Source organism: Eleutherodactylus coqui, chromosome 1, assembly GCF_035609145.1.
Source record: "Eleutherodactylus coqui strain aEleCoq1 chromosome 1, aEleCoq1.hap1, whole genome shotgun sequence".
In the NCBI taxonomy this organism is placed as follows: Eukaryota; Metazoa; Chordata; class Amphibia; order Anura; family Eleutherodactylidae; genus Eleutherodactylus; species Eleutherodactylus coqui.
This window is the reverse complement of record NC_089837.1, coordinates 84,580,682-84,601,293: the sequence shown is the minus strand read 5'-3', so window position 1 is coordinate 84,601,293 and position 20,612 is coordinate 84,580,682. Positions and strand designations below refer to the sequence as shown.

The window sequence follows — 20,612 nt, the reverse complement described above, 5'->3', positions numbered from 1 at the left end:
GAACTGCCAGCAGGATACCAGCTGAAAATCAGCATGCAGCACTGATAAGAGTCATCGGTGATTTCTAAATAATGCATGAACAGTGTATGATGGTAGCGCGTTTAGACACAATGGTTATCACTCAAAAGATGGCTTTTGAGCAAATTTTGAGCAATAATCGTTGTGTCTCAATAGGCCTAAACATCAGCACTAAAAGTAACTTACTAACCTGACTATTAATGGGGCCCTGCCAAGTCACAAGGGTCACATCAGCTGAGAAGTATTGAGCCCCATCGTTAGTTTTAAATGATTGAAGCCAGATACAGTTTATCCATTTTTAGTACACATTGGACTAACAACTATACATTTTTTAAATGTTGAGCTATTATCATGGTTTTTCTGGTGCTTTTTCATGACCAATGCAGGTTTATATTTTTTAAGCATTTTTATACAGTTAAATTTTGCCTTTTTGAAGTTGTTACTTTGAAATACTACTAAAAAATGCTTTTTTACATTCTAGGTAAAAGGCTTTTCTGGGACTAAGGTTTTGATGACTTATCAGGCTAGGTCATCAATATCACATCAGTGGGGGTCCACCGCTAGGAACTCCCTGCCAATCAGCTTATTAAAGAGGCTGCTGTGCTCGGGTTAGCGCCACAGCCTCTTCTAAGGTTAAAGGGGTTGTCTCATGAAATCAAGTGGGGTTATACACTTCTGTATGGCCATATTAATGCACTTTGTAATATACATCGTGCATTAATTATGAACCATACAGAAGTTATTCACTTACCTGCTCCGTTGCTAGTGTCCCCGTCGCCATGGATCCGTCTAAAATCGCCGTCTTCTGGCGATTTTAGACGCGCTTGCGCTGTGCGGTCTTCTGTGCGGTGAATGGGGCCGCTCGTGCCGGAGAGCTGGTCCTCGTAGCTCCGCCCCGTCACGTGTGCCTATTCCAGCCAATCAGGAGGCTGGAATCGGCAATGGACCGCACAGAGCCCACGGTGCACCATGGGAGAAGACCCGCGGTGCATCGTGGGTGAAGATCCCGGCGGCCATCTTGGTAAGGCAAGTAAGAAGTCGCCGCAGCGCGGGGATTCGGGTAAGTACTAAACTTTTTTTTTTTTTAAACACATGCATTGGGTTTGTCTCGCGCCGAACGGGGGGCCTATTGAACAAAAAATGTTTCGGCGTGAGACAACCCCTTTAAGTTCATTGGTCACATGCCCTAAGAGCAGCTCTGTCCCATTCAATTAAATAGAATTGAGATGTTAGCGTTTATGAAATGTACAGTGCTGTGATTGGTAGACAATGAAAATGCTACAACACCCAAGCACCGCTACCACTTCAAACGGCTGATCAGCCGGGATATTGATGACCAATCCTGAGAACAGGTCAGCAGTATCTTAGTCCCAAAAATCCTCTTTATGTTTTTGGTAATCACATTGAAAATCTAATTAAGGATAACACTGTTAGTGTGTGAGATCATTTCTGTTGATATATTTCTATATATTAAATGTCTATTCCAAGGAAATGGGTTCAGGGCTAGTCTCATAACAATAATCCATGTGGGGTGGGGAGGGGATTTAAATATACATAAACATACAATTGGTCAAAAGTTTTAGAACATATCAATTTTTCGAGTTATTTTTTATATTAACACAGTTCAAGTCCAACAAATAATGTGAAATGGTTCAAAGGTTAAAAAATATTATGAAATTTTAATCTGAAACACAACAATAGTCTGGGTTTATGATTTTCGCCAAACGGCTTTTTTTCTGGGAACACATCAAGGACAGAACAGCAAATTATGGTTTGAAATTGGATGCAAACTATTCCGACAGGTGTCTCACCTTTTGTAGATTACTTTCAAACCCACAAATTCTATATAACCAGTGTTTGAACAGACTCAACAGTTTGTGTGATCAGCGTCTCACAGCACAAACTCTTCAAACAAAGCTTAATGCAGCAAAAAGTAACTTTAGTGCATCACGCAGGGTTTTTGTATGCTATCAAGTAGGTGAAATGATGGTTCCGGAGTATGTGACACCAAAAGTCAATAAATGTAACAAAATATGCGACCAACAGTCAAACATGAAGGAGGAAGCGTGATGGTCTGGGGCTCTTTTGCTCATTCCAAAGTTGGTAACTTGTACAACGTGACTGGCATACCGGACAATAAGGGCCAACACAGCATTTTGATATGCCATGCAATATCTTCTGGTGTACTCCTATTTGATTAGCGGTTCATAGTACAGCAAGACTATGATCCAAAACACTGGCGTAACTATAGAGGATGCAGGGGATGCGGTTGCACCTGGGCCCAGGAGCCTTAGGGGGCCCATAAGGCCTCTCTTCTGCATATAGGGAGCCCAGTACTATGAATAACGCATTATAGTTGGGGGTTCTGTTACAGGTTGTGCATTGGGGCCCAGGAGCTTCAAGTTACGCCTCTGATCCAAAACATACTTTTAGGTTATGTCAGAACTACATAAGATGACAAGAAGAAGCCAGTAAGCTTCAAAGCATGGAAATGACCTGCACAGTCTCCAGACTTAAAGTCTGTATTCGCTTCTACAGGGACTGAATGTTTCTCGTGTGAACGAGCCAACGATACATTTGCCTGTCTAAACAGGCTGCACAAGTGCAAATGAGAATCAGCTTATCCAAAAGGACACTTAGTGTGCTGAATATTCACCTTGACCCAGATCTATCTGTCTATCTATATCACTTCTTCATTGCGGCTGCACTCCACAGAAACGCCATTTACCGTCGAAACCAGCCATAGTCATATGACCACTAGGACCAATTTGATTGTTCTGTATGTGAAAACAGAGAAGGCAGAAGAGGGGAAAAATTCCTTTCTGCAGAGTCTTAATATTCAGCTGCCCAGTCATTCGGGCAGACTGCTTAAAGGGGTTGTACCACAATTGTAAGTTATTCCCTAACCACAGGAGAGAGAATAGCCTCCTGATCACTGGGGGTCTCAAACCTGAGACCCCCGCCAATCTCAAGAACCAGGTTCAAGTGCCCGCTGTCCTCCTCATTGCGGGGTTACTCCACCAGCGACCTGCAGTGAAGAGGAGACTGAATGGAGCACTGGTTGAGCTAGCACCATTCACTTTCCATAGAACTATGGAAATACTCGAGCAGTACCCACTTGGGCATTTCCGTCAGATGCATTGAAACAAATGGACTGCTGACTGCGCATGTTTGGCCAGCACTCTCTTCATGTTGATGTCACTGCGATGGAAAAAAACACTCCTGCAGTGACACGGGAGTCCCATTTCACAGAATAGCAGTGAGGTCAGTACTTTGACCCCCACCGATTAACAAGTTATCCACTGTCCTGTAGATAGGGGATAACTTGCAATTGTGGTCCAACCCCTTTAAACCCAATGCAAGGAATATACAGTATATGCAAATTGGCAATGGCACAAAGGCCTTGCAGCACCACCTGCTGGAAGGTACCTTTCCTATATGTCTATGTCTGAGCTAACAGGCCATGCAGGCTATGACTAGGGATATAAGCCAAACCAGAATCTTCTCCATAAGGAAAATATACCCTTAATAGCCTGTACTAGTCAAAGTCTCCTCTTAGGGTGTTTTGACAAGTCTCCAATTTGCTGCAGATTTTTTTTCCAGATCTGCAGCAGATTTCACCCTTTCAATTAAATTAAACTTGAATGGGTGAAATCTGCAGCAAGTCAGTGATGTGTGAACGCCCCCTTCTCTGCTTATACTGCGCCATATTGAAATGAATGGAGTACACATCGCATAAGTGAATGTAGCTAATAAATTGTGTGGAGTAGTCCATTTTCAATTCTAGATTAGAGGATGACTTGTAGACAGTAGGATTCCATCCTTATATTCTCAACATTTTCTTGACCACTAGTTCTTACTTACGTGCTGGAATGGTGCAGTCCCTCGTGCTATTGTAGAGTCTTCGAAAGTGTTTATTGCAGTTCGGGCTTGTGAAAGAGAGTCGCCCTAGAATACAGGAGGAAATAAAGAGTAAGTGGCAATAATAACTCCTCTTGTATTACCAGAACAGAATGCTCAGCCCCGGACACTTTATGCAAAGTAAACATTTGTTTGGAGCGTTGCTTTAAACCACTCGGTATGATTATCCTCCAATATATGAGGGAGCTGTAATTTATGAAAATGGTTTATTATTTGTATTGCTAAAATAGCTCCCATTTGCACATGGAACTGAACATTAGGCGGCTCATACATATAATCGTTGTGCCATGGTAATTGCAGCACTACCAGAATCATGCAGGATGTCCCCTCTATTTTCCAATATTAGAGAGCCACTAGCAAAGAGTAGTTCTCATTCCGGTGGACGTGGCCAAGCCAAGTATTTCATGGTAGAACATTTAGCTCCTCATATCGGAGTCTTTGTTGACTTCTGGCATCGTCTTGATGAGTCAACCACTTTAAACAAATGCAGAACTATTCTGTCTAAGAGGAGGATAAGTAACTATTTAGACAATATAAGTACAGCTAGTTCCCTGCTTGCAAATGTTCGAGTTGCGAACTTCACTAGATACGAACAAAATTGTCCTGTAGTATGATGTAATGCTATAGCATGGCTTGATAGACAGTCTGCAATGGCAGCCCTGTGGCCTTTCAGAAGGCCCCCGGCTGCTGTGGCAACTGCATGGCAATCCGCAATCTTATCGCAGGTTGCAGTGTGGGACCCCTAAACATCGGGAGCTGGCTGTTTCTTAAAGCCAACACCTGCCTGCAACAGCTCCGATAAGCCACACTACTCATCAAAGCTGTAGCTATTTCGGGCAGTTGTCTGCTAAGAAATAGCCGACACCCTTGTTGTGTGGAGCGAGATCAACTTGCGATCTACCTCCATACAAACATTTGTTCGGACATATGAACAAATAGACTCACGAACAGCTTCCTTCTTTAAAGAACAAGTACAATGCTCCTCCTGGTTCCTTGCAAGAGCCACCCAACGTACCTGTTAAATGCTTTAAAAACTTCTCTTTCATCCGAAGGTCTCTTGGAACTATTTCTGCAGGAACATAAAGACAACGCACATAAGATTTACTGAGAAGAGCACAATTGTTCTACAGAGGGTTCAATGTACATGTGAAGACGTGACCTCCTGATTGACAAATCAAAGTGGTGGAGAGTAGATTGTGCCAAAGTACATAAGACGTTGAAATCCTGGCTTCCAGACTGCTAAGCTGGCCTGTGCCGTCATGATCCATTTAAATACAATCCTTTCACGACGTGCTTACTACACCCTCTTGTAACTGCTGCCGGCTAAGCGCAATGATGAAAGAGTCAGCACGATGGTACAAAACAGAAGTCATACTGTGCCTGGCATTATATATAGTTTTTGTTTTACCGTCTTAACTTAAAAACTATAACTCATGGCCGTTATGACCGAGGAACACACTGGAAGCATTTTATTCAAAACAGGAAAAAGGAAGACCCGTAAAAGGTCTCATATACATTAGGGAAAAGTCCCTGGACTGCCGATTTCGGCAGGACCGGACAACTATCACATGTTTATGGCGCTTCCAAACTCGCACCTGACAGATGAAGTTAGGGTAAAGGACTTCAATGTGTAGTGGCCCGAAGTTGTAGTGTTAGTGAATGTGAATGACCATTGTCAGTAAATCGTGTGTGTGCCCCTTTAACTGAGTGAGTGACATTGGTTGTATGTAGAGTTGTTGGGTAGAGATAAGGCGGTGGAGCTTAGGAGGAAAGATAGTAGAGAATTAAGAGAATGTAGTCGGAGGAGGTGGATGTCCGAGCGTGAGGCTGAGGCTTTGAGCAATGCTATCACAAAAAGAGGAAATGTAATTTAAGGAGCCAGAGAAAAGAGAAGCTTGAATGAATGCTTGTATTGTGTCAGGAGTTCAAGCCCCACGGCCGATTTATCAGATAACTGGGGCTAAGGACATCTGGAGTTCAGAGGGAAAAGTGTCTCATAGTAAGCGTGTGAAGATGAAAGTGTGACAAAGGAATGAAAGCTTGTAAAGGAAAGGTTATATCTAAGAAGTGTACTACGCAAGTGTTTTGTTAGAGAACCAAAGCTGGAAAAGTGTTTTCTTGAAACTTCAATATTGGACTGTGGACTTATTTTGCACCGTGTGAATAGCGACCTCGAAGAGGTGCTGGCGTCACGTGACATTTAGTTTTAAAGTCAGGAACATCATAAGCCTGGATGCTCTGTTTATGTTCACTGGACGCATGACCGAGTTAGGCCATACTGCCGCCACCATCGGGAGAGATCAAAGGGCCATCCGTGACCGCCATCCTAGTTTCCCTGTGGCCTCCCCCTCGATGGTGGACCTTCTGATTGGGCCGGCGCATGAACATCCCATCCTTTTGCTCCAATTGAGGATAAGTCACCACTAGAGCTGTATGGCAGCGGCTTTCCCCACTTTACCTACTGAAAACACATGCATAGTTGCAGATATTGAAGGCTTATAGGGAATGTGTCTTCAGAAATTGACCTATTTTATAAATCCCATTTTTCTTGTGTTAAACATATTTTTCTAATATTTTTGGTGATTTTTTTAGAAATTTTCAATCATGGTCTATATTTTAGGAAGAAAATCCTAAAATCCTGTATTTTTTTCACACTGTCCAAAGAGCCTAATAATAGGCTGATGCTTCCTGTACTGTAGAAAAAGCTTTGCAGCAGTCATCTGACTAACATCACAGGCAGGATTACACTGAAAAATAACATCTATATGTAAATAACACAAGATCCACCATTCATAATAGGTGATCAGCTGTGACCATCTACTCCACCTCCCTGCAAATTGTTCTCTGCACAGGTCACAGAACATGTCTAGAACAGTATCCCATACAAGACAATGGGTACCCTCTTGTCCATTGTGTGAATGACCCATAAAGCTGCTGTTAAATTTAGCTCAGGCAAGATGGCCACCCCATAGACAAAATAAAAAAAAGCATGTCTACTGTCAGAAAATAAAAACAGATTAAAAAAAAAAAAAGGAAAATATTTCCATATCTGGTTTATTACAAAAAAAATGTTGATATAGTCCACCTGTAACAATTGTCAAACCAACAATTGTTTGTCCAACTGCTGTTGCCCTCAGCTCCCTATACACATGAGCAATCGGCTCCGCCAAGCTTTTTCGTGTTCAGGGAGTTAAGCTTCTGTCCTTTAAAATCATCTTGAAGGAAAGCTGAGCTGTCCAATACGCACTAGAGAGTAATTATTGGAGGGTTTAGACAACTAAACTGTAATGTGTACGAGGGCCTTTAGAATATAGAAATTTGAGTATAACTAACCAACCAACAACTGGCCAACCATTCAACAACAAACAAGTCAACCAACCAGTAACCAACTACCAACTAATCAACCAGGCAACCAACCAATTTTCTCATTTTACTATATTGGGTGTTAAGGTATTGTATTGCAACCTAGATTGAAACCAAACCCCATTAACATAATTAAACTTGGGTTATGACACCAGACAGATACAATCCATTGACATGAGTGGCACCGTTTCTGGAAAAAGTCAAGCCTATTTTTATAAACTCAGACATTTAGGTGTCATATGTGCTACAGATTTGTAAGCTGCAAACCTGAAAGGTATTACAGTAACAGAGTGGATGAGAAATACCCAAGTGGTGCAGGTTTTAAATCCACAGCATGTCAATTTACACTGTATATTTTCATTATATTTTTAAGCTCTTCAAATAAGCATGGTGAAAACTGCAGTTAATTCACAGCGAAACTGCATGTAAGACGAGAATTTTGCTCTGAATTCATCATGGATTTCCCGTTATGTCCTGTGTGGACGTACTCCTAAAGAGTTGACCAGGTTGGAAAAAATTCCTACTTAGATCTGCATTCAAGTGATAGATTATCATTGAATAGGACACATGAGCAAGAACCAAAAGTAGTATTTATTTATATGTGTTAACACTTATTTGGGCTCCTTTGGCCCTAGTGGCATTGATTACTGTCCGTGGCACACAATGTCTGATACACTTCTGGTATTTAACTCCATTCATCTTGCAAACTTCTGTCGAGTTCTCTCAAAGAAGATGGACACTTCATATTTCCTGATCCAATATTCCAGTTTGTCTTAAAGATGTTCTGTAGGGTTCAGGTCGAGACTCTGTGCAGCCAGTCCAATAGTGGAGCATCCATAGCCTCAAACCAGCGCAAAACAGTGTTGGGTTTGTGACAAGGCACGTTGTCTTGTTGGAAGTATGGCTGGCCATTCCCGGAGTATTGTCACATTGTTGGCAGCACGTTATTGTCTAGAATGTCAGGGTACACCTCCATGTTCATGGTTCTTGCCACTACAACCAATGGACCAAGAGAATGCCACGTAAAACATTCCCAGACCATAACAGAACCTCCACCGTACTTAACTGTTGGCACAACACACTAAGGCAGAAGGCGTTCCCAAGGATCTTCTACACTCAGGTACCTTCATCTGATTTGAAGATTGAGTATCACAATTCCTCACTCCACAGAACGTTCTTCCACTACTCATCTGTCCAATGATGTCCCTCCTTACACCATTGTAGACGGGCCAACGAATTATGCAGCGGCATAACCCATATAGCCAATAGTGTGCAGTTCCTCTCACAATCTATGGCCGACACCTCCAATGGTCAACATCTTATGTAGCATGGTTTAGGACAGGTGGTATGCTAATAAGACACAATCCATTCTCCTGACAGGGGGGGGTGGTCCTAATATTTTTGGTAGGATAGCGTATTTATAACGAGTTGGCTAATGAGCATTGTAAAAACTGCAAGACATTGTAGGCAAGTCATTACCCATGAATGCTAAATTGAATTCAGTTCAAGAATAATTACTATTAAGTAGCTGAATAATTGGTTCAAATATTAGCAAGTAATTGTCACACATTTCGTTTGCTACTTCACCAGCGCTCGCGGTTTCCTGACAATTGCCAGGTGGAACCTGTGAGCCCAGGTGCTGCTTGGCCATTAATGCTGTTTCAGCTTGTTAGTAGCGGCCTCATAGTTTATGCTAGAAATTGTCAGGAAAACGCAAGCGCTAATGGCAGCCCCTAGTACTCGTGTAATAGCGCCCTTACTGAGGTAAACGAGCCGCAGTAAAGAAGGTATTTTATAAACAGAGCAAAAAGTCAGTGTAATGAATAAGTATAATTATCTGTAATTAATCAAAAGAAAACAAAAGAGAAGATAAAACACTACACATTACAGCTATATACAGTATATACTAAGGACACTCACAGTTTTGAACGCCGCAGTAGACACGGTAAAACGCTCTTATTGTTTTCAATGGGGCCTCGCAGAGATGCACTTGAACGTAGTATTTTCTAGCGCTGTCTGCTCTATTTTGCTGCGATTAACGCAACTCATCACCCATCAAAATTTCTCAGTTGCAGAAAATCAGCAACATACCATAAACTGTCAAAAAATCCTTTCCCCATTTTTCCAATAAAGAATGTAAACAATATAGAAAAAAAAAATTTGTAAAAGTCTGAACTATTAAAACATTCCACTATTTGTCCTGTGTAGTTAACACTGTGGAAAAAAAATTGAACTATCAAAAAGTTTGTACTTTAACGAATGTGGTACCAATGAAAACATCAACTCATCCCTCAGAAAAGAAGCCCTCACACAACTCCATCAACTGAAATAAACTAGATTGACCCAATATTTGCTACGCGAACATAAAATGTTTGGAAAAATGGTTGTGAATGTTTTAAGAACTGTCGAGCCGAGGATTCAGCTTGTTGTCCACGGCTCGGTCTTCCACGTTTTGGGGACATGGCAACAGTCATACTGGTAAGCACTTGATATGAACTTTGCTTGGCAAGGCCTGACTCCCCCTAGCGGGGCTGTTGGCTGAAGCACATCAGCGCCGCTAGACTTAACATAGGAACTTTGACCTTGTCTGACAGATCACTTAATGTCTCAAACTCAAATTTTATGATTTTACAGCGGTGGTGAGCATGTCACAAATCTAATGACACCAAAATCATCCACCAAAGGTCACATAAAGGGGTCAAAGTGTGGTGCAAGAAAAAGCCTGTAGGCTTTTCATATTAGATTAGTAAATAAGATGTCTTGAGTTTTAGGACATAACAGAAGATTTTTCAAAAAGTGTTTTTTTTTTGTTTTTTTTAAACATACAAAAAGGTAATATAATATTGGTATCATCTTAATTGCACTGCCCCTTGGAATTTTTAGCACTCAGCAAATTAGGGGACGTACTGTAGATTTGTATTACTGTGCTACCTTTACTGTTATTAGGGTTCCCACCTATGTCATCAAAAAATACCGACCAAGGTAAGGGGGGGGCATGATTTAGGGGTGTGGTTAGGGGCATGGCTTATTACAATATATGTTTTTACTTCCATTATTACAGTGGCCCCAAAAGTAATAGCGCCCCCTTTATTGGCTTTAGTTGTAGTAGGGTGACCTTGTTGGTGATCTTCCCACCCCTGAACCTCCGGCTGGATAGTAAACAATCATCAAGCACTGTATCTCACTGTCAAATTCTGGTCGGGATATGATGTCACTGCAGTGCTCTGATCTTCACTCCTCCCACCAGTATTGTGCAGGAATGCAGATGCCGGGAGGGGGTGAGGATCTTCTCTAAGCACTAAAGAAGCATCCTGTCCCGACCGGACAATACGGTTGCTGTCCGGCTAGAGGCACCGGCCGCTAGAGGAAATTACCAGCTGGGACGGTTTGGTGGCAACCCTAAATAATATCCACGTTGATAGGACTTTGTTTAGCATGCACTGATTTTGCGTGCGCAAACACGCTCATGTGAAGAAGCCCTAAGGCTGTATTCACACAGCCTAGAGAAAGTGTCACATGAGATTCCCAAGTACAAATCGCATCATGCAACACACATAGGTCAGAAACGCTATTTTTTCTCCTTAGGGAGAGCATCTAGACGGTGAGTGAGGAGGCTGAAAAGCTGTTCATGCTCCTCTGGGTAATATGCAAATAAGGGAGGCAGCATTCCTTCAAGCCAAGGTCGGACTCTTTATACAAGCCTTGTAACAATGACCAGGAATTAAAAGCAAAGCCAGACTCCATGTACATACAGCTGTTTCAGGGTATTTACCCTTCATCAGTGTGCAGTAGGAGTCTGGCTTTGCTGGTGAAAGGCACACAGAGACTCACACGAAAATAGGACATGCAGCAATTTTTCAAACTTGACCTTCCCTGCCAACCAATCAGCAGACGTCAGTAAGCTGTTTTATGGCAGCTTGTGTCCCAGTAATCAGCAGTAGGGATTTGCAGTAGTTTGCATTATACATGTGCCTCTATGCAAGGGATTCAAACACACTGATAAAGCCTGTGTCTATAAGGTCTCCATCACACAGGCATATGCGCAAATGCACACGCTTCAGCACAATGTATTTGCACTTTGAACGTGGTTCATTTTCACACATATTGGCGCATTGTAATGTGCTTTTTGAGTATGCAGGCATGTTCATTTGCACGCAGGAGACATGCACACCCTGATTTAAATGGCTATTTAGCCTATTGAGGTGCAGATGTGTGCTTTCTTTTACAGAGTTGCACAGTATATGGCACATGTATTGAGCGTGCATTTGTGCTCCTCCAATAGACTTCCAATGGGGACTTTTGGTGTGCAACCGTACAAGAAAATAGAACAGGCGCGATTTTTTTTTTTTTTGCATGCTTGAAAACAGCAAATGTTTACGAACCCATTGATATCAATGGGTTCTATTCTTTGCGTATTACACGTCCAAATATGCCTGTGTGAAGGGGCCCTAATACTGTATAGTGCAACCACAGCTTATTCATTTTATATTACAACTCAAACACATTTGTACCAAGTTATTCTGCAGACAGCTTTGATCATCTTGTAAATGAGCAATATCCCAATTACCTTGGCTACATAAGAGATGTAACGTACAAGATGCAAGCTATAGACACAAGCTGAAGCATGCAGTGCGTATCCTCTATCCAGGTAGACACTGCCTCAAGGCCTGGCTTACACAACACATGGACAATGCCTGCTGTGTGATCTGCCATTGCCTTACGTCAATCTTATCACATGTAACCTATGCCGTGTATCTCCCAAAATGACAGATACAGAATTGTTTAAGACACTTTAGGAGCGAAAGACTTTTTAAAAAATAGATTTACTCCCTCCAAGTATACTTCCAAGAAAGGTCCTCCATGGACATAATGTGACTTTGTATGTATCGCTCCTCAAGATGTACTCTAGTCTTCTTCATACAGAATATCCACAAATTTATATACACTTCACTAGTGTTTATTTATGACCTTTTTAAAATCCGTTTTGAATTATGATGGCAATGTGTAGTATTATGTTGTCTGAAGAGGTCAGTAGTCGCACGATTGCTAGAGCCACCATGTGGCCTTCAGGAGAACCAAAGAACATGGTGGAGGCGTGTTTGAGTTTCAAGCAAGACAAAACCATTTTGAAGTAGTATTGGTGTGCAACCCAACCACCAACACGCCCAACAATCACATGCAATCGTGGTAAGTTAGAAACCTATGGCACCGCGTGTGATGTACACGAGCAAAGATCTGGGAGGCCTCACACAGCAACAAGTCCTACTTCCGCAGATATGGTGTCGGAACAGTTTACACGCTTTGGTGTGAACTGTCATCCTGGGGTTTAATAGGATCCTTCTTCTTTGAGGACACAGTCCCTCACCCAATAAACATCTACAGGCTTCATACATCCATTCATGCGCTCTATGCGGATGAGCAATGTCACTTCCAGAAAGATGGCACTCTACCACCAAGCCGTGAGAGCCTCTCTCAGTGACATTCTGCCAAGATGTTGACTAGGATGAAGAGGTTGAATTCCTTCCTTGGCCAGGTTCATACGAGCGTCTGATTAAAGCGTATTACGAGTGTGATACGTGGTAATTCGCAGGCAATCAAATACATTGCCATAAGCAGTTCCGCTCACATTTGCATGTAGGAATTCCGTAATGCGAGAGCGGCCAAAAAAGAACACAGCGTGTTCTATTTTGTGGCATATTACATGTGAGAGAGCCCATTATTCACTATGGGTGCATAATCAACGCCGTCCATAATAAATTACATGGCGTGTATACGCGCCATTGCGAAGCGACAGTGCAGGAAATGTAAAAAAAACAAAAACAAAAAAAACAGGTGGACTGCGCCTGACAGCACGTTTGTGAAATACGCTGTCATGAGCAGTACAATGTTACTGCCGTATGCGGTGAAAGGCCAGGTCACCGGCGGCTCCACAGTGGCAAAGCACACCGTGACTCACGCAGCGTTTTACGCTTACCACTGTGTGAGCCCAGCCTCTGGGGAACGCTAAAGGATGGGGCATACCTTACAAAGCCAGCTACACCACCTGGTAAGAAACTGAGACGTCATGCAGAACAATCCCTAAGGACACCAAGCAATGTGGTTCCTGCAGTAGTTCGCTGAAATCAGAAGTGTGATTGCAGAATTCAAACGTGACTAATTACAACTATCCATTGATGTCTATATGAAGCTAGTAATAGAGCTTGAATGCAGATGTTTTTCATGTTGAAGTGTCTATACCTTTTTTGGGACACTCTGTACATATCTGTGATGAGTTATGTGAACTATAAAGGAAACAGTTCCTGACAAATCAAGCTCTGCTACATCTGCACCATAAAAACCAATACAAAAACTAGCAATAGTAAATTATTCTTCTTTAATGCAAAATTACTACTTCACTATACAATATAATGAATTCCTGTGCTCCAATCATTCATCATCACAGCCACTCGAAAAAAAGTTCTAATACAAGTATTTGCTAATGTAGCGAAGCTGAGTTTGTTATTGGGTATGTGTTTCAGTATTTCAATTGCAAGTAAAGAAGTAAAATAAATACATAAATAGATACATAATATAATAACAGTACTGAGCAAAAGTTTTAGGCAGGTGTGGAAAAAATGCTGCAAAGTAACAATTGGCTCCAAATTAGCAGTAGGAAAACAACCCCAAACATACAGTCAATGTCATTAAGAACTATCTTCAGTGTAAAGAAGAACAGAGGGTCCTGGAAGTGATTATATAGCCCCCGCAAAACCCTGATCATCAACTTAGTCTAGGATTACATAAAGAGACAGAAGGATTTGAGCAAGCTACATCCACAGAAGATCTGTGCTTACCTCTCCAAGATCTTTGGAACAACCTGTGTGCAAGTGTTTCTAGAAGGGTGATCATCACACCAAATATTGATGTGATTTACATTTATTTTTCCTTCATTCACTTTCCCTTTTTTAATTGCCAAAAATAAACTATTATTAACCCTTCTATTTCTGAAAGTATTCTAACTTCACAGCATTTTCCCCACACCTGCCTAACACTTCTACACAGTACTGTACAAGGGAAAAAAAAGAAATCGAAATGCACCAAGCAAAAAAACTCTTCCTGAATAAAGTTCTTACCTACTTTCTGCTCCTGGTAAGCCCCGTATTCGATATCCTCCTTGTCCTCTTGGTAATAGTCTTGCTTTGAAGGATTCTCCACCTTGTTATCTTCTATGTTATTATACCTTTTAAAGTCTTTGATGATTTGCATGATAAAATTCAGCAGGTTCTTGTCCGTCAGGTTGCTAGAATCAGTCCTGCCTTTGCAGTATCCAGGGGAAAGCAACAGAAGTATAATAACCAGCAGTGCAGAGCCCATAATATCCCTCATATCTCATCCAGTGAAGCTTCTTGGGGGTAGAAGGAAAAAAGAATAAAAAAGTGTACATATAGCATTATTATAAAGCTGCAGCTCAGTGTAGTCATACTTTCATTGCTTAGCTGCCAGTCTAGTGTAGAGTCAGAGGGCAGAACCACAGACTGGCAACACACACATTGCATTCACACTGAATACACACTACACTTCTATGCAAGGCTACAGCAAGCAACAGAGCAAACAGAAGTACTGTAAAAGTGAGAGAAGACACCTGCATAGGGTTACCTGGTCGGCAGCTGCTTCTGATCCCTTGTGCCCTCTTGGCTTGGTGTAGATGTTCTATCAGCCTCCTGCAGATAAGGAGGAAGTTTGCAGCTACCCTGGAGCTCTGTTTAATCTCTATGCACCATGCTAGTTACTCTGATGACTCTTATATAGAGTTTAGCTTGTCCATTAGGTGGCTAGAGCTTCCAATATTGAATTGAATGTGGGAGGAAAAGTCAACTTGGAAGAGTGAGTGGTGCAGGCAGGTTCCCCCTGATCTTCAGCTGGGCAGGCAGCTCCCTCACTTCTTATCCTCTCTCATAGCAGACGTAGGAGCTGTCCCTTGTGGCTCATCTCATACACCAGCCTTTAATTAGCAATCCCCAGGAAAATCCATTGCTGTATTCCCGATCACCACACCTCATATGCAGGAGGCAAATCTACTCAGAAGTCTCATTTTACACCAGCCTTACCAGCAAGCAACAACTTTTCTGCAAGGAGAAAATTACAGGAAGCCATTAAAGGGGCCATCCTATAATTCACACATCTTCTCCACATCCTTAATCTTCATTCCTGGAGATGCATTAGCTTAATGCTGCTGGGTTATTAACTGCAGGGATGAGCTGGAAGCTGCCCTGAGCTCATGTGCCACACTATAAAGGTGGCAGTGGTACATAGTCCTAAATTCCCCCTGACAGGGCTATAAGGGAAGGATGCAGAAATCTGAGCTGCTTGAACTTTTCTATTTGCTTTTTAATCTGTGTGTTTACCACTCCCAGCCAAAGAGTAAATATGACATAAGGTGGTGGTTTGTCTGGATTTCAAGACAAAAAAGGAAAAAAAATCAGAGGAGTAATGAGAGTAAAACTTAAAGGGGACACTTTGTAATTCTTCACATTACTTAGATGCAACAGTTAAAAGAGTCATTAAACACTGACAATGGCATTACTGCAGATATTGCTTGCTTTCTCCTTTGAGGACACACAGTGGTGACAATTGGTATTGCAGGCATATTCCCAATTGTGTGTTTTTTCACGGCAGCATAGACTAAAAATGAACAGGGATCCTGCCAAGTTTGTACATTTTCAACCAATTCAAATTTACTTATATTATTTCTTACTAATCCTAAAAATATGTAAATTTAAACTTGTCCCAGGGCTGTTGGTAAAAGTTTCTTTGTCCGCAGAACCAGATTTTATGGTTGTATTTAAGTAGAATTAGGTTGTAGTAGCATTTTATGGTTCATGTATTTGGACACCCTGATCAATAGAATGGATCATGTTTTATTATACCATGTCATGTGTCCTGCAGGACTTCAGAGGGGCAGTGGCAGGTTGCCTTCCGGACAATATTTATCTTTTACCATACATATTAACCCCTTAGCGACCACGGACATAAGGTTACGTTCTGCAACATCGGGTTATGTATGAAGGGAGATCCCGTGGTGAACTCCCTCCATACAACGCGGGCGCCGGCTGTATCCTACAGCTGACACCAGGCGGTAACAGCTCCGATAAGCCGTTCGGCTCATCAGAACTGTTAACCCTTTACATGCTGCCATCAATTCTGATAGTGGCATTTCAATCCCCCAGCCAATGATCCAGGCTCCCGCATGGCCCCTCGGCGATTAGATCGCAGGAAGCCATTTTGGTATCATGGCAGCCCAGGGCCTTCTGAAAGGCTCCAGGGCTAACATGGCTGAATGCCTATTATGCCATGCTCATGCGGTGGGGCTTGGTAGAATGCCTGCCTGATCACAGTATGATGTCACTATAGCATACAAGGAGCCGGCCCACAGCCGAGCTATAGCATTACATCATTCTGCAGGAGCAATCAAAGCACCGCAAGTTGTTGTCCTCTCTGGGGACTAAAAAAAAAAAAAGTTAAAATAAGATTAATAAAGTTTTACTAAGTATTTAAAAAAACTAATAAAAGTTAAAAAAATAAAACTTTTGCCATATTTATAATAAAAGATAATCTAAATAATGAAACAAAAATACATATTTGGTATAGGCTGCATGTATAAAATTGTGATCTATCAAAGTAATGCATTATTTTATTTTTTTTAAAAAGAACGCCAGAAATGCGCCTTTTTTTTGGTCACCCCGGCTCCAAGAAAAAATGTCATAAAAAGTGATCAAAAAGTCATATGTACTCCAGAATGATATTAGTGGAAACCATAGGAAATCCTGCACAAAATGAGATGTTGCACAACTATGTCAATAAAAAAATGAAAGTTATAGCTGTCAGAAGACGACAGCAGAAAATAATAAAATATATATATATACGTATATCTTTGAAAAATAATAAAAATAGTACAGCAAAAAAAAACTACATGTTTGGTATTGTAGTAATCACACTGACCCATAGAATAAAGTTATCATATCATTTTTGTTGCAGTTTGTGCGCCGTAGAAACAAGACACACCCAAAGATGGCGGAATTTAGTTTTTTTCATTTCACTCCACTAAGAATTTTTTTAAAGTTTTTTAGTACATCATATGGTACATTATATAATACCATTGAAAAATACAACTCGTCCTGCGAAAAAACAGCCCTCAGACATCTACATCGCTGAATGAATAAAAGAGTTATGATTTTTTAAAAGGGGGGAGGAAAAACAAAAATGGGGAAAAAAAAGAAGATGGTCCTTATACTCGAATCAATAAGTTTTCCCAGTTTTTTGTGGTGAAACTTATTGTCTCGGCTTATATTCGGGTCGGCTAATGCTCGAGTATATACGGTATTTATTACTACTGGGGCCATTAGGGGGACAATATTGGGGGCACTATTACTCGGTCTGCAGCGTCTGAGGAGTAGGCCCACGGCCGAGGAGACAGCAGGGTAGAGTTGGGCCTTGTCATAGGGCTTTGCCATCTTCTCCCCAGATGGTAGCACAGGACCCATGCAAGGTACTGCTGGGGAAACTTTCACGGGGGTAACCCAATATGTGGTTTACCTTAAACAGTCCTGTCACTCGTGATGCCACCGTTCCTTCCTCCTCGGTGAATCCGGACGATTAAATAAGTGGTCCACACACGGAAACGTTTAAGGAGAAAAGCTGAGAATGGTCTGTAGTGCTTGTTTACTTGAACAATAACTGTACAGTCCAACAGAACTACAAATGTATGCCAGCAGGAAAATAGTGCAAACACAAAGTCATGTTACAGGCAGGAAATCACAGAATGTCAGAAGAATCCACAGTCCTAGTTATCTGCAGGGTTCTGCTCCTGGTACAAACTCCTTCACTCTCGGCAGCTCTCTACCAGTCAGCACTCCTATTTGGCAGACAGGCACTCCATGTTGCATGGCACTTCCACTCTCTCTCTTCTTCTCAGTGGTTCAGGATACCACTGGCATCTCCTGGGTAAAGCAGGCCCAGGGAAGGCTGGGGTTACCTTTCAGCCTCTTCCATTCTGGCCCACACAGAACTGAAGGTGTCTGTGTGGTTCACTTGCAGGTCCTCAAACATTTCTCACTCTTGCAAGATCAGAACAGAACTCCCAACAAGAACCCCTGCAGAACACTTTGGGATCACATATATATAGCACGATCATGTGACACACAACAAGATACATTTTCCAGACATCTCACATACTGTACCAGTTAACCCATTCTGTGCTGCAGCTATGCGATACACATCATATTCATACAACATAAAAGACACTGACAACACATAGACACGAAACAAAAAATTCTTACATTTTGGAGGGTCCCCGATAACTACAGGTCTCTTTAAACCAGTCTCAGTAGTTGGGTATCTTGTGTATTGGTGCTTTCAATGCCTGTAAAGTGAGTGTTTTTTTGGGGGGCAGGTGGTGATTCACACTTTGCGACAGGCAACATAAAGGCTCAGGGCGTCCGTGCCTGAGGGGGCTCAAAAGCCTCTCTGCCACATAAGGAGTCACTAATATTATAAAAAGCACATGGGAGGTGGGGGCCCTGTTAGAGATTTTGCATTGAGACCTAGGAATTTCAAGTAATGTAGTAACATAGCATAGCATAGTGGTGTAGACCAGTTGCATGACACACAAATTATATGACAGGTTCCCTAAGATTGGTGTACAATGTAATACACGGTCGGCCACAGAAAACTACCCCGGCGCCACACTGTCTGAGTCTATGAGAAGGGACCTCAGATGTCTGTCATACAACTGCTCCAATAACAAGTAAAGGGGGTATTCCGAGCACAGGCTAATATTTAATAATCTCATGTACATCTTCACAATAAGTCATTTTGTAATAGCTTCCCTGTACCCAATTTATCTGCTTTCTTCATTATCTATCTATATTACGTGACCCTCCCCCTGAAAAATATCTCCACTTCCTCTGACATGTTGTCCACATTTGCTACTTCCTCCCCTGTCTATAGCCTCCAGTATCCCGAGAGCAGTGCATGATGAGAGGACAGGAGCGGAAGCACTGCACTGTATAGCCCATGTGCAGTTCAGTTCCAGAAGTTTCCGTTTCTCTGCTTCAGAAGGATTTCTCTGGCACTCTGAACTGCAGAGAAGGAGGTTGGTGCTGGTAAGTTGTAGGACCTGTGAGGTGTAGGCGGAGCTACAGAGCTGGCCAGTAGACAAGCTCTATGCATGCTGGAAGTTGTAGCTAACAGTCTGCTGCTATGTTTACTGACGATGGAGAAAAGGGTCCAGAGCAGCAGATAAAAGCTACAGGTTGCCACTACTTTGATGTACCTCCTAGATTTCAGCATTTTCAGAATTTCTATTTTGTGCCCGGATAACCCCTTTAAGAGGATGTAGCAATTATCTAAAGGACAGTTCTAAATGTCTACGTATGGAAGAAATCCTAATTGCATTGAGAAAGCGCTCCTGCACACCATTGTGCATTTGTAATACGTCACCATTAGTCTGCTATGAGCTCATTCTGTACGTACATGTGCCTCCAAAGCATGTCTTCTAGAGAGGCAGTACAGCACCTTTGGATTCCAATTGCAATCCTCTATTGCAAATGAAGCCCCCGGCTGAGTCTGCATTTGGTGATTATACTGTTTTTTTTTCCATTGACTTAAAGTGTTCCCCATTGATTAGAAAGATCACATGTATAAAACCATGAAGATATTCATTCTATACTAGTGTCTCTTATTTCTTGTTATTTAAAGAGCAGTACAAATGATACAAAACTATGTAAAGAAATTAACACAAGATAGGACAGAATGTGGTTACAAGAGGATCTTCTTTATGAAAAGGTTCTGCACATGGGCAGAGGAAATGCATGTCACCATTACACACTAAATAGGAAACCACTGGGAAACACTGATATGGAAAAGGACTTGGAGGTTTTAGTTAACTGTAAGCTAAACTGGAGCAACCAGTGTCAGGCAGCTGCTGCCAAGGCAAATAGGATCATGGGGTGCATGAAAAGAGGTCTAGGGGCACATGATGAGAACATTGTTCTTCCTCTTTACAAGTCACTGGTCAGACCACACATGGAATATTGTGGACAGTTTTGGGCACCGGTACTCAAGAAGGACATATCAGAGCTTGAGCAGGTACAAAGATGGGCAGCTGCAGCAATAAATGCAATGGGCGGACTACAATACCCAGAGAGGTGATCAAAATTCGGGGTATTCTTGGCAGTCAATTCTTTAAAACATTAATAAGATATGTGGAACACCTAAGAACCTCACACCTGAGGAGGTCCTATTATGGAAACCCTCTAAGCAATTTTGACCAT

At 41.9% G+C, this 20,612-nt stretch overlaps 1 protein-coding gene across 2 annotated transcripts in view; it reads right to left on the bottom strand.

Annotated features, from left to right (window-relative positions):
* Nucleotides 1-15,652, bottom strand: part of ALKAL2 (ALK and LTK ligand 2) — a 38,809-nt gene extending 23,157 nt beyond the window's left edge. The window contains exons 1-4 of one of the 2 annotated variants that reach the window (XM_066589261.1): nt 14,938-15,652; nt 14,415-14,683; nt 4,955-5,008; nt 3,883-3,966 (exon numbers count right to left, since the gene is read on the bottom strand). In XM_066589261.1, the coding sequence (XP_066445358.1) occupies nt 3,883-3,966; nt 4,955-5,008; nt 14,415-14,667 (391 nt within the window). In that variant the 5' untranslated portion in view covers nt 14,668-14,683; nt 14,938-15,652. Of the gene's footprint in view, nt 1-3,882; nt 3,967-4,954; nt 5,009-14,414; nt 14,687-14,937 lie in introns of both variants that reach the window. The other variant, XM_066589257.1, reaches the window with a different exon arrangement.
* Nucleotides 15,653-20,612: the final 4,960 nt, after the last annotated feature.